The sequence below is a fragment of the Thamnophis elegans genome, chromosome 6 (assembly GCF_009769535.1).
Source record: "Thamnophis elegans isolate rThaEle1 chromosome 6, rThaEle1.pri, whole genome shotgun sequence".
Taxonomy (NCBI): Eukaryota; Metazoa; Chordata; class Lepidosauria; order Squamata; family Colubridae; genus Thamnophis; species Thamnophis elegans.
This window is the reverse complement of record NC_045546.1, coordinates 17,751,667-17,765,586: the sequence shown is the minus strand read 5'-3', so window position 1 is coordinate 17,765,586 and position 13,920 is coordinate 17,751,667. Positions and strand designations below refer to the sequence as shown.

General features: G+C 43.5%; 1 protein-coding gene across 2 annotated transcripts in view; it reads left to right on the top strand.

Moving 5' to 3' along the window:
* The first annotated feature begins 884 nt into the window (after positions 1–884).
* LOC116510619 (vitelline membrane outer layer protein 1-like) overlaps positions 885–13,920 on the top strand; it is a 21,171-nt gene continuing 8,135 nt past the window's right edge. Inside the window, exons 1-3 of one of the 2 annotated variants that reach the window (XM_032220240.1) lie at positions 885–981; positions 10,202–10,272; positions 13,008–13,190. In XM_032220240.1, the coding sequence (XP_032076131.1) occupies positions 13,020–13,190 (171 nt within the window). In that variant the 5' untranslated portion in view covers positions 885–981; positions 10,202–10,272; positions 13,008–13,019. The remainder of the gene's footprint in view (positions 982–10,201; positions 10,273–13,007; positions 13,191–13,920) is intronic. The other variant, XM_032220242.1, reaches the window with a different exon arrangement.

Genomic DNA, 13,920 nt, shown 5'->3' with positions numbered 1-13,920 from the left:
AAGCCAAGGAGAGCCCCCCCTTCCCATGCAAAGCCCCCTTAAAGTAGAGAACAAGCTCTCTCTATGGCGGACAGGCACGCTGGCACTTTAAAGTGCATGCCGGCACTTTAGCTTGTCCCTCGGCCGCCATTCAGCGAGACATGTTTCGCTGAATGGCGGCTGAGGTCTAAACTGCCGGCTTCCCTTCGCGCCGGCCGGCCATTCAGTGAAACATGTCCTGGTTTGAGGCCGGGCTGCACGCTTGCACTTTAAAGTGCATGCCGCCCGGCCACAAACCAGGACATGTTTCGCTCTATGGCGCACCGAGGTGGCATGGCTTTAAAAAATAAAAAAATAAAATGAAAAATGAAAAATAATAAATGAAAAATAAAAATAGATGTGCCAGCCCGCGCACCAGCAGAGGCGGGTAAAAAAAAAACACACACAGACACACATACACATAATAAAAACAAATTACATTTATTTACATTACAAATAAATTGAATTCCTCCCCCCCCCCTCACTCTGACCCACATACCTTCCAGCTGCGTGGAAAATGCTAGATTTGGTCTAGCCAGGGCCAGGCAGGCTAGGCTAGTTGCTGCTAGAGTCACCACGTGGATGACTCTGCTTAAACATTTTAAAATAGGCTCTAAACAAAGTGCCCTCTGCAGGAGGAGGCAGTGCCTCATTTGCATACATAATTTTCGAATTTTAATCCTTGGTTGACACTTAAAAGGCGAAAAAATCCTTATGCAAAGGAGGCCCATAGTTCTCTAGCCTCCTCCTATTAACTGCACTAAGGAGACTCAGAGTCACTGTGACTTAAGAGTCTGGGAGCAACTACCTTGGCCTTTTTAATTATTTTGAAAATAGTTTCCTTTCTCTCAGGAGACTGGTGAGGCCCCGCCTCCCCTGCCTCTAGTGACTGCACGTCACTGCCTGGAGTCATATTATTATTATTATTGGTTAAATTTATTGGTCATCCATCTTACCACAAATGTAAGTACGATGGGCACCCACATAGAGTGTGACAAATTTTTCAACGTTCAATTTTCAAACATTAGGGATGCTCAAAAGTTGCGACATGCCTCAGGGATTGTAAAGATATTTTGGTTACTTTAATATAATTTAGATGTGCTTGGTAAAGAACTACATAAATATCATAACTTTTAAACATTTTCTTGGTTTCATTGGGCAGCTGCATAAAGTTAACAAACAAACAAAGCTGCTGGCTTTATAGCAATAGCAATAGCAATAGCAGTGGACTTATATACCGCTTCATAGGCCTTTCAGGCCTCTCTAAGCGGTTTACAGAGAGTCAGCATATTGCCCCCAACAATCTGGGTCCTCATTTTACCCACCTCGGAAGGATGGAAGGCTGAGTCAACCCTGAGCCGGTGAGATTTGAACCGCTGAACTGCTGATCTAGCAGTAGCCTGCAGTGCTGCATTTAACCACTGCGCCACCTTGGCTTGAAAGAAATCTTCATGATTACCACATTTTTGGAGTATAAGACGCACCCTCCACTAGACCGATTCGATCGCATCGATTAGGCCTCCTCCGAATCCCATCTTCTAGCCAGTGCAAACTGGCAACTACCCGGAGGAGAGCCTTCTCGGTGGCTGCTCCGTCCCTTTGGAACGAACTCCCCGTGGAGATTCGGACCCTCACCATCCTCCAGTCCTTCCGCGCCGCTTTAAAGATCTGGCTGTCCCTGCTGGCCTGGGGTTAAGATTGTAGCCCCACTCGAATTGTGCGATTGTTGTGTTTCCTTTGTAACATGCTGTATTGTCTATTGTTTGTCTTCTCCCCCTCCCTCTTTTGAATTGTGAGCCGCCCTGAGTCCCCCCAGGGAAAAGGGCGGCATACAAATAAAGGCAAAACAAAACAAAACAAAACAAACCCTTTTCCCTCAAAAAAGAGGCTGAATATCTGGGTGTTTCTTATACACTGAATACATCATTTTTTTTGCTTCCTGAAACCCCACCCTCTTCACCAAAATGGTTGTGCATAGCCTTTAGGAGGCTTTCAGAGTGCTCCTGGGGGCTGGGGAGGGCGGAAATGAGCAAAAAACAGGCTGTTTTTTTTGCTCAATTTTGCCCTCCCAGCCCCCAGGAGCACTCCATAAGTGTCCTAATGCCCTTTTTTTGACAAAAGGGCCCATTTTTGTGAAAAATGGGCTGTTGTTTGCTCATTTTGGGGGCCCCACCCCCCCAAGAACAGTCTACAAGCCTCTTAAGGGCTATTCATGCCCTTTTATTGAAAAAAATAGGCCCCTTTTCACAAAAAATGGGCCATTTTTGGGAGCTTTGCAGAGTGCAAAAACTTTTTTTTTAATTTGCCTCTTCAAAACCTTGTTGCGTCTTATACTCAGTCAAGTATGGGAGATTAAATAGATCTAAAAGTCCTAAAAGAGCTTGCAGATACAATCTCAGAGATTCTTTCAGCAATCTTTGACAAGTTATGACGGACAGGTGACATGCCAGAATAACTGGAAGAATTATTAACATGGGTGCAAAGTAGGTTGAACAATCTAAGTGGCTGATGGTTTAACATTGAATTTGAAGGAGCACCAAATGCCTTCCTGTAAGGTTTTCCCCCTTGGTCTAATACTGCTCTACATCTTTGCAAATGACATGAATGAGTCCTTAGATAATAAGATTGTCCAACAGCGGACATCTTTGAGGACTGAATCTAGGCTCAGGGAAGATATTGATAAAATGCAACAATGTGTAGAAACCAGCAAGGTGAATTTGAACAGGGAAACTTAATATACATTTTTGCAGGGAAAAAAAACCAAAGTATTATTTATGTATGAAGAAGATTTATATAACTGCCCAACTCATGCACTCCAGGCAGCTTATAGGATTACCCCTCCCCAAATACAAAACCCAATAAATCCTCCCCTATTCCCCCCACCAGTGACAATATCAAGCAAACCACTTGATGGACTCCGTATCACCCAGCTGTTGCCCAAGGTCACTGGTAAACCATATTTCCAGGGCCTTTTGAAAGAATATCAAGGTGGGGGCCAATCTTATCTCTGTGGGGGTGGTGTTCCCACTATGGGAACATCATCCCCACTATGCAGAAATATAATACAGGATGAAGGAAACCATGCTGAGCCAAAATGATTTGAGGCGCCGAGGAAGATCAGAAGTCACAGTCCCTCCTTATGCTCTGTTGGTTTGTCCTCTCCTAGAATATTGCATTCAGTTCTGGGTACTGCATGCCTGGAAGAACATTGACGAACTGAATGTACAGAAGAAAGCAATTAAGATGTTAAGGGACTTCAGGAAAATATGAGGAAGGCTTGGAGTTACTGAGCTATGTTTAGCCTACAGAAGAGAAAATTATGGTAGCTGCCCTCAAGTATTTGAAGGACTGGAATGCAGAAAATATGGAAGGCTTGTGGGTTTCATTCTATAAGAGGATACATGGAATAACAAGTTTAAAATTATGAAGAGGATTTTCCTAATGCCAAAAGAGCCGAGGTGGCGCAGTGGTTAGGGTGCAGTACTGCAGGCCACTTCAGCGGACTGTTATCTGCAGTTCAGCGGTTCTAATCTCACCGGCTCAAGGTTGACTCAGCCTTCCATCCTTCCGAGGTGGGTAAAATGAGGATCCAGATTGTGGGGGTGATATGCTGACTCTGTAAACCGCTTAGAGAGGGCTGAAAGCCCTATGAAGCGGTATATAAGTCTAACTGCTAACTGCTAAATGAAACAGTAATGGGCCACTTTGCTTGTGAGATTGTAGACTTTTAAACAGAGGTTGGGTTGTCACCTGTCCAGAATACATTGGGGTCTAGGCAGGGAACTGAATTAGAATCTAAAAACTTAGAATGGTCCCTCCAGGGGCTCTTTTAAACTTTTATAGCAATAGCAATAGCAGTTAGACTTATATACCGCTTCATAGGGCTTTCAGCCCTCTCTAAGCGGTTTACAGAGTCAGCATATCGCCCCCCACAGTCTGGGTCCTCATTTCACCCACCTTGGAAGGATGGAAGGCTGAGTCAACCTTGAGCCGGTGAGATTAGAACCGCTGAACTGCAGATAACAGTCAGCTGAAGTGGCCTGCAGTACTGCACCCTAACCACTGCGCCACCTGCGCCATACAGCCATGCTACTCTTGAATAAGGCTTGAGTTCCAAGGTCCATTTGTCAACACTAGGACACTAAGAGAACTATCTCCTGAGTTGTTCCTAAGCTATGAAAAGAGTCTTCAGCATTTTTGCTACTTTCTGGGTAGGCTTGGACTTTACATTCAACCAGATTTTTTCACTGGGAATTTGAATCCATTTACAAGTAATATAAAAGTGAGAGAATGGATAACTCTCAGAACAGGGGCGGGCTGCTGCCGGCTCACTTTGTGTGCACTTTGCATGCGCTTTGTATGTGTTTTGCCTGCACTTTGTGTGTGCTTTGCGTGCACTCGCTTCGCTGTGCATGCATGCACAGTTGACTATAAATTGTTCTGCACATGTGCAGAACATGAAAAAATTACTAAAAAACACCAGGGAACCGGTTTGGGGGCATGGCCAGCCTGAGTCACTGCCAGTTCGGTAACCCAGGCCAAAATACCACTACCAGTTCACCCGAACTGGTGTGAACCAGTAGCAACCCATCTATGTCTCAGAAACGAAAAATTATTGTTTTTGGAATGTCATGATCTCCAGTTAGGATGGCATGCTTTTTCATGGTACGATAAAAGTAATACCCTTAGATATTTTCAAAGACATTATATAAGAAATGCTTTACTTCTAGTATGGGAAATGGTGAAAGCAAAAGTCTACATGAAAATTGCAGTCTGCCTCTCAACAATGGAAGCATTCCCCCATTATTTTTCCATAATCAATCTGGAAAAAAGCCTAACTTATAAAGACATTTTGAATGTGGAAGGGGAACTTAAAACCAAACAAGAGTTACAGAACCAAGGTGTGGACTTATCATGGTGACCACATATGCAACTACAAGTGAGATATGAGAAAGACATTAAGACATACGGCTTTTACATAGAGCAAACAATATTTGATCAAATAATGTTAGGAGAAGATGAAAAGTAAATTAAAAATATATAACTTCTTGCTAAGCTTAAAAATGGAAGACAAACAGGTAAAAGAGACAATGATAGTATGGGCAATTTTTTTGGGATATACTATAGAATTTGACAAATGGCAAAAACTTTGGGAAAGAAACTGTAAATTGACAATGGCAACTGCTTATAAGAAAAAAAAAATACATAAAATGTTTTACAGATGGCACTTGCCACTGGCAAATGTCTAGCAAAGATGTTTAAAAACATATCCGCCAGATGTTGGAAATGTCATCAGACTCCTGGCATGTACTATTACATGTGGTGTACAAAAGCAAATAATTACTAGACAAAAATGCATACATGGTTAGAAAAAATGTTGAAGTGACATATAGACTATAAGCCAGAAATATTTTTGTTAGGTATAGTACCAGAGAAGTATGATAAAGGGAGCATATATTTAATACTACATGTTTTGACACAAGCAAAAATCTTATGTGCACAGTACTGGAAAAATGAGAATACGCCTATAGAAAAGATGTAATTTAAAAAAAAAATAGATTGTGCAGAAATGGACATATTGATGTTAAAGATAAAAGAAAGGGAAGATACAGAGTATTTGTTTTACAAATGCTTGGACGACAGGGGTAGACATTAGGAGTTAGAAAAGTATTATAAACTGGGCCTACAAACAAATTATAAAGCACTTGCATAGTAAAAACAAATCATCTAAATGTTGTTCCATAGTCTGGGATCAACTCTTTGGAATTCCAGTCACAACTACTGAAAATCAGAGGCATTACTTCCTGCCATTTTGAAAAGTATAAAGAAAGAAAAGAGGAGGAAAAGAAAACTGGTAACTGCAATGTTTAAAAAAATAATATTGACCAACAAACAGCATTGGAGATATTTTAGAGGAGCACCTTTTCAAATTGAGGGAAATTATTGGGTGTCTCCCTTTATTTTTAATAAAATTGGACATTTGAGTCTGGAGAACAAAGAGATAATCCTGACAGGATGGCCGAGGAAACATCTAGTGATGTCCATAGGAGTTTAGGAACTAAGGCAGGTAATCAAATGATTAAAGTTTGATCTAAAGAGAACAATGCAGAAAAACAAAGCACTTGCAGAAGAGCCAAGAGAATAGGTTTGCATATTAATGACTCTTGTTGATTCAATTAGTTTCCAAACAAATAGTAGACAAAACATAAAGCTATAGAAGTCCCAAATGTGCTTTTTAAGAGGCAACTGGTCTTTTTGTTTTTTCTTTGAAGATGTTCCACTTTTCATCCTTCAAGAAGCTTCTTCAACTCTGACTGGATGATGGGGAATGGAACAATTTATACTCCTTGTCCTTGCAGAAAGCTGGTCATTTTCATTCTTTTAGCAGATCATTAAGGTCACTGAAGGTTTATCTGTGTCATCAAGGTCACCTGAGTGGTGCAAATTGGTGTGGAGCCTTATTGGAACTGTTGAAAGGACTGTGTTGTAGATTGGAGATAGATGATGTTGTATCCCTCCCCCTTTGTTGAGAGAGGGCTGTTCAATTTTGATATAGATGGCCTCCTTGACCTCTCTTTCAAACCAGCAATTCTCTCTGTCCAAAATATGGACTTTGTTGTCTTCAAAGAGTGGTCTGTGTCTTTTAAATGCAGATGGGCTGCTAAATCTAGTCTTAATGCGTTTATTCTCTTTTGTTGTGCCAGGCATTTATGAAGTGGTGGTATCATTTCCCCAATGTACTGATCTGCACATGGCTCACGGCATTGTACTGCATATACCAATTTGCTCAGTTTCTGTCTGGATGTTTTATCCTTGGGGTAGACAAGCTGATGCCTTGATGTATTCTTGGGTTTGAAGTGTGCACTTATGTTGGCTCAAGATCCTCCTGAGCTTTTCCAATATGCTGCAACATACGGAATGGCAACGTTGCTTTATTTATTGTTCTCATCATTGTCTGTTACAAAAGAGCTCCTGTAGAGTCCCTCTCTTTTTTTTTTTAGATTTGATGAAGGCCCACTTGGGATAGCCACATGTTCTGAAGGCTTCCTTAATGTGTTTATGTTCTTTTTGAAGAAGCTTCTTGGATGAGAAGGGAAATGTCTTCAAAGAAAAAACAGGAAGTCCAGTTGCTTCTTGAAAAAGCATATTTGGGATAGCCATGACTTGGATGACTGAGAATCTTCATAGGCATAAAGCTATAGAAGCACAATGCCTTTGTTTTTCTGCGTCATAAAGAAAATACCTCTAAGTCAGGGGTGTCAAACTGAAGGCCTGTGGGCCAGATCTGGCTTAGATTTGGCCCATGGGGCCACCCTGGAAACAGAAAAGGACTGGCCCACGGTGCCTCTGCCATTTCCTGGCTGCAGGCAGCCTCCTGAGCTCCATTTTCACTGGTAGGGAGTTGCAGCAAGCTACTGTGGCCAAAAACAGAGTTTGGGAGCCACTTTTCACTGGCAGAGCACTCAGACCACCACAGGGACCCCTGACACAAGTGACGTCAAGCTGGCCATGCCCACCCTGGCCCCCTGAGGTCAAACATAACCCTGATGTGGCTCTCAATAAAATCAAGTTTGAAACCTCTGCTCTAAATCCTTCCCCTTCCTTGTTAACAAAATAGCAGCATACACACACTTGGTTCCGTCTACTTTGCATTCTCCTCACTTACCCTCAAAATATTCTGGCAATTGTCTATTCTTCTTCACTAATACAATTGCTGGGCTGTTTTCTGCAGTGGTCCATACAATCCAAACAGAATGATCTGTTCCAAGGACATGTTCTCTTCAGATCATAAATTTACACTAAATATGGCAGATTGATTTAAAGTGATAAAAATAATTTTTCATGAGTTTATTGCTTTTACCAGGAGATAGTTGAGCAATTTGTTCTGACAGTTAATTTTGAGAAAGCATTTCAGCAATTAGTTTCAGCAATTTGTTCAAAAAACATAGTTCGAACAGTTAGCTTCAGTATTCGTTTCAGATCTGCCTAGATAATCCATTTCAAAACTCAAAGACAATAAATGTAGAGTTAGTAGAATTTCTTGGTTAATTCTTCTGGAGAAAAAAGAACTGTATAGGTACCATACTTCTAGAGCAAGTTATGCACATTGTTGAACTGAATGGCTATACTGCCAAGACTATATGAGATAATAGGGGAAAATATTAAATAAATATGTGTACATTTTCAAAATTTATGGGCTAAGGGACTTTTTAGCTTTGAAAATGTGCGTGTTTTCCAGGGCATTTTACATACTTTTTTTCCCCTTTCCAAGCAAAAACATTCTGCACAGTCACAGCGGTTGAGCTGCTGCATCTCTACAGAAATTTTTGGAAGGACCATGCAACAATGTGATTAGCATGGACACATGATTAATAATTTTGCCTTCCCTCAAGCACCACACAAACAGTATTGTGAGTTTTACCCATTTTAGGAAAAAGAAGGAAATCTATTCTGTCTAATGGCTGGATTCATACATGGTGGTGTCCAGGGGTGAGTTCCAGCAGGCACTACTGCTGATTCGCTCATGTGTGCACTGCGCTTGTGCACGCGCATGCACAGTGCGATTAAAATTGTTCTGCATATGTGCAGAACTGAAAAACAAGATGATGATGGCGCTGCCCAGGGAAACTGGTTTGGGAGCGTGACAGGTCTGGGTTGCTGCAGCTTTCAGCCACCCAGGCTGCCAAACAGCTACCAGTTCGGCCAAACCAGGCCAAACCAGTAGGAACCCACCACTGCTGGTGTCCCATAATATGGTCTGTTTGAGTTAGTGCTATATGAGCTTCTGTTGTGCTGCACAAACTATGGTTTATTGCAGAAGTAGGCAACTTGATTTCCAAGTATCTTATGACTAATTATTAAAAATTAGTAACTTCACATATTTCAGGTATGGAAATATATATCTCTGTGTTATCAACTTATGCAAAATTTAGTGAGTGAAATGAATAGTTTAGGTTCTCATGTATACCATTCCTACTCACTTTGCATCATCCTCAATCCTCAATCCTCAATCCTCATCACCACCACCACCACCACCATACTTAGAATGTGGCTCTGCTAATTGTGTTTCACGGCTATTAAAAAGCTGCCCATATTTTGTTTGTATACTTCAGCATTTTTAACAAATGTAATTAATTTAGAATATAATAAAACCAAACCTCAGTCAAGCATTTCGTAAACTAAAGCAAAATTCAAATAAACCAGATCTTACTATCAGATTGCAGCCACAGCCATTTTTTTTATTTCCTAGTTCCAGCCAATGAAAGCAATAGGATGTGCTCAGGTTTCATGACCCTGCCCCTATTTCTTGTCCTGCCTACAAACACTTCTCTATTTAAAGTCTTTCCCATTCTGACCATCCGACAATTCACTGCAGGAAGACGGTAAGTTGAGCTGAAGGGGCTGCAGAAAACAGGGAAGGGAGACGAGAGGTTGTGACTCAGTCAGAATTACACACATCTAGGTTTTTTTTTAGAAAACTAGAAAACTTGGTTCAAATGGAATAAGGATAATTGTTTTTGCTCTAAGAATAGTGTGAACTTAAAAGTGAGAGATGGTTGAGAAGGGAGGAGAGACTGAGAAATTAAGGCAAAGAAAAAGAAAAGGCTAAAGAGTCTATAGAGTATGAAAAGCTTTGAGTAATAAAGGGGAAAAATACATTAAGGGAGTTATAGGTAAAGTGACCAGATTTTAAAATTGGTTAAGCGGGACACCATTGACAGTGTGTGTGTGTGCGTGTGTTCTTGATTAAAATTTTTGCCGCCCGGCGCTGAGGCTGAGGTGAAGCTGCCAAAGCTCCCGCAGGCGGCCCCGCCCGTGGCAGCAGTGGTGCCGCCTCCCTCCCCCTCCGCTCGGAGCACCTGAGCTGGGCACCACGTTACCCTTGCCACCGCCTCCTCCTCCTCCGCTGTGCTTTTGAGAAGCCATGGGGCCTTTTGTTTTCTGCTACCGCTCCCTCCGCTCCCTTCCTACTGGCTCCTGTGGCCTCATGGCTCCTCAAAAGCATGGCGGAGAAGGAGGGGGCAGGGGTAATGCGGTGCCCAGCTCAGGTGCTCCGAGCAGAGGGGGAGGCACTGCTGCCACGGGCGAGGGTGCCAGCGGGAGCTTGGCAGCTTCACCTCAGGCACAGCACCAGGTGGCAAAAGCTTTAATCAATAACACCCCCCCCCCATTCCATTCCCAGGCAGAAGGAAGAGACTCTGGGGAGGAGAGCTTGGCCAGTCATCGGAAGGCGTTTGAGAAGGAGAAAAGCAGGTAAGGAAACTTGAAGAAGTTCCAGAAGCAGCTGCTTCTCCTCTGGGCTGGAGAGAGGGGAGGAGAAGGAAGGAAGGAAGGACAGAAGAAGGGAAGGAGGAAGGGAGGGAGAAAAAGCAAGGAAGAAAGGAAGGAAAGATGGGAGGGAAGGAAAGAGGGGAGGGAGGCGAAAGGGAGGAAGGGGAAAGGGAGGAAGGGAAGAGAAGGGCACCTTTTATTGTCCTCAACTTGTAAAAGCCCTGCAGGTTGTGACCCCGGGCTCGGATCCTTCCCCGGACACGGCCCACCTGCTCTGCTGGCCCCGCTTCCATCCGAAGCAAAGCTCCTGGGCACCAGCTGCCTCTTTGTCAGAAGGTGAGGCAGAGTCGCCCCGATCAAAGCTGTTTCAAGCAGGACAGCAGGGAGCAGGGTGGCCATGCTGCTCAGGGAAGCTGGCGGGCTTGTTGCAATTACTGTGACGGGCTGCAATGCCCTACCTTCCATGGGGACCTCTGCTCCAGGCGCGTACCGAGCTGGGAGGGATGTCGCACCGGGGCCGAGAGCACTCAGCCCGCCCCCTATCTGCGTTCCCCTCTGGGGATGGAGCAGCCACAGCCCGGTTGCTGCGGGTGAAACAGCCAGGAGTCTCCAGGGCATTTGGAAAAGCCAGATGCACCCCTGGGTAAAAACCCTCATTGCAAGTATTGCAAAGCCCATGTAAAAATCGGGATTTTTAAAAAATACCGTGGGACGCGGGACAAATTGTTCAAAAGCATGACTGTCCTGCCAAAAGCGAGACATCTGGTCACCTTAGTTATAGGCAATCTTTTGGCGCATGGGCCAATTTAGAATGTTGTAAATCTACGATGGGCACACTTGCACGCTTGAAAAATGGCTGGCTTGGAAATCTGACCCGTGAATAAATGGACCGCACCAAATGGGCAGCGGCAAACTGGCTGCACCTAATGGCAATGGTGGCAGCGAACAGGCCATGGCAAATGGGCAGCGGCAAATGGGCTGTGCCAAGCAGGCAGAGGCGAATGTGCCATGGCAAGCAGGCCGTGGTGAATGGGCTAGCAAATGGGCCAGATGAATACTGGATGGATGCTGGGCATCAAATGCAATTATGTTTCTTGCTTTCCTCCCCAGAAAAGGTATGTGCATTTTATAGTCTGGAGCGTCTTATACTCCGAAAAATACAGCACGTATAAATATTGTATATATATATACACACACACAAAAGAGAGACCATTTATAATATGTAGCAGAAAAAAAGAGTTTTGCGAGTTAACAAGGTTGATTCTATATGGTATAAAGCTATTACAGAATCTAGTTGTGCTGCTTCGGATACTGTGAAGTCTCTTCCCAGAAGGTAATAAAGGAAACTGGTTATGGAGCAGTGACGTGCGATGAGGTTTATGGCTGGTGAGGCACTGACACAGTGGTGGGTTTCAATTTTTTTTTTAGACTTGTGGACTTCAACTCCCAGAATTCCACAGCCAGGCATGCTCAGTTCCGATTTAAAGCGACAGCATTTGTTTTTCTCCTTTGCGAAAACATTTCCTTCATTCTTTTTCTTCTCCCTCCCCCTCTTTCCTCCCTCTCTCCCTCCCTCCCCCCTCTCTCAAACAGAGACACACACACACAGAAGTTGGCTTGGACTCTCCTACCCCTTTCCCTCTCTCACTCACTCTCTCTCAAACAAACACAAACACAGAAGTTGGATTGGATATATTTTCTTCATCTACGTCAGGATTTTTTCGGCTTTTAACCCTTGCTTAACTCTGCTTGAGTGATCCTAAAACGCCTAAAGTCAGACTAGATGAGGCACGTCGTTCTCCTGCCTCCTCCTGTAGAGGGCGCTTTTTTAGAGGATTTTTTAAACAGTTAAGCAGAGTCATTCACGGTGACTCTGGCAGCAACTAGCTCAGGCTGACCTCAGCTCTTGCCTTTTGCCTTTTACATTTTTTTTTCTTTTCATGATGACAGTGGTGAGGCTTTGCCTCTCCTGCCTCCCCTGACTGCACGTCCCTGTTATGGAGAGGATGTGTAGCATCCCACACAATACTGAGGACACTGGTCAAGCAGCACTTATATGCTATGTCAAGGGTGTCAAACTCAAGGCCATGGGGCCAGATCCAGACCACAGGGTGCTTAGATTTGGCCCATGGGGCTGCCTTGGAAACAGCAAAGGACTGGCCCACAGTGCCACTGCCAGTGAAACCAGAGCTTCCCAAGCTCCGTTTTCACTGGCAGAGGATTGCAGGAAGCTGTCACAGCTAAAAGCAGAGCTTGGGAGCCTTTTTTCACTGGCAGAGCACAAGTGCCCCAACATGAGTGTCCTGGCCACCCTGGCCATGCCACCCCAGCCCCCTGAGGTCAAACTGATATGGCCCTCAATGAAATTGAGTATGACACACTTGTGTTATGTCCTGGAGAGAAGGAAGAGAACCTCCAATCATCTTTTCTGCCATTTCTACCACTCCCTGCACAGCTTTTTTTTATCCAAAACAGTAATACTTCAAAACTATTCAGTAATACAACAGGACAGGATGCTTTCAATCGTGCCTCTATAGAAAGTGGTAAGGATAGGGGAAGGAAGATATGCTCTTCTCATATTGGGCAGAAAATGCAGGGGCTGATGTGTGCCCGCTTCACCAGTGTTTCACTGGGAAGTGACCAAGCTAACCTGGCCGTCAGGTGCACACCCCAAAAACTTGATAAGTATTAAGTATTTCATATGTTGATCTACATAGAATTGTCTGACAATGGATCCCCGCTTCACCTCTGCCGTGTTGCTGATCCTTTCCTGCTGGCTTTGGAATGCAGAATGTCGAGAACCTAACAAGATCCTCACAGTGAAAAATGGAGAACGGTTTGGAGAATGGGGGAAAATGGCCATGTGTCCAGAAGGCTATGCAAATGGATTCTCCCTGAAGGTAAAAGTCTCCTGGTCTTACCCTGTTTAGATCTCATGAGGCTAAAGCACTCTCACAGTCATCTCTCTAAAGTAGTCTTAACCCATTTTGGAGCCTGTTAAAACGTCCCTTAAGCATGGGAAAATGAAATCATGGAACCTGAGGTGATAATACTAAAAAGTTAAGGAAAAGAAAAGTTTTTGAGCAAAAGTCAGATGAAGCATCTTGCTACAAATATCCAGATCAGAGGTAGGCCTGATGAAAGCAGCTATGGTCCATGTATTCATTTTTTGTACCTAATTCAGACATAATGGCTGCAAGCAGTCTAGAGACTATTCAAGATACCCTAATTTATTGAACGTTACTCAGTGCTTCCTTATGAATATTGCTTTTTCATTGTCCTATGGAAGCAATGTTAAAAAGTAGCTCTCAATATTTTATATTATAATGCCATTCACTTGGCCAATATCATTCTCTTATGTTTGGTCAGCCCACTCTAGCTAAGATTCTCTGCAGTCATAACTTTGCAGTAACTTTATCCTTAAGACGATTTTGCTTCATCCACCCACCCACCCACCCATCCATCCATCCATCCATCCATCCATCCATCCATCCATCCAGGATGGATAACTCATAATCCTAAACTTCTTTCATTGTAGCCTCTAGAGAGATTTGGTGACAAACTGAGAGGCCCAATTTTTGAGCATAATACTGAGATTACTGAGTAATAGTCTCTTAATTACCCTTCTTA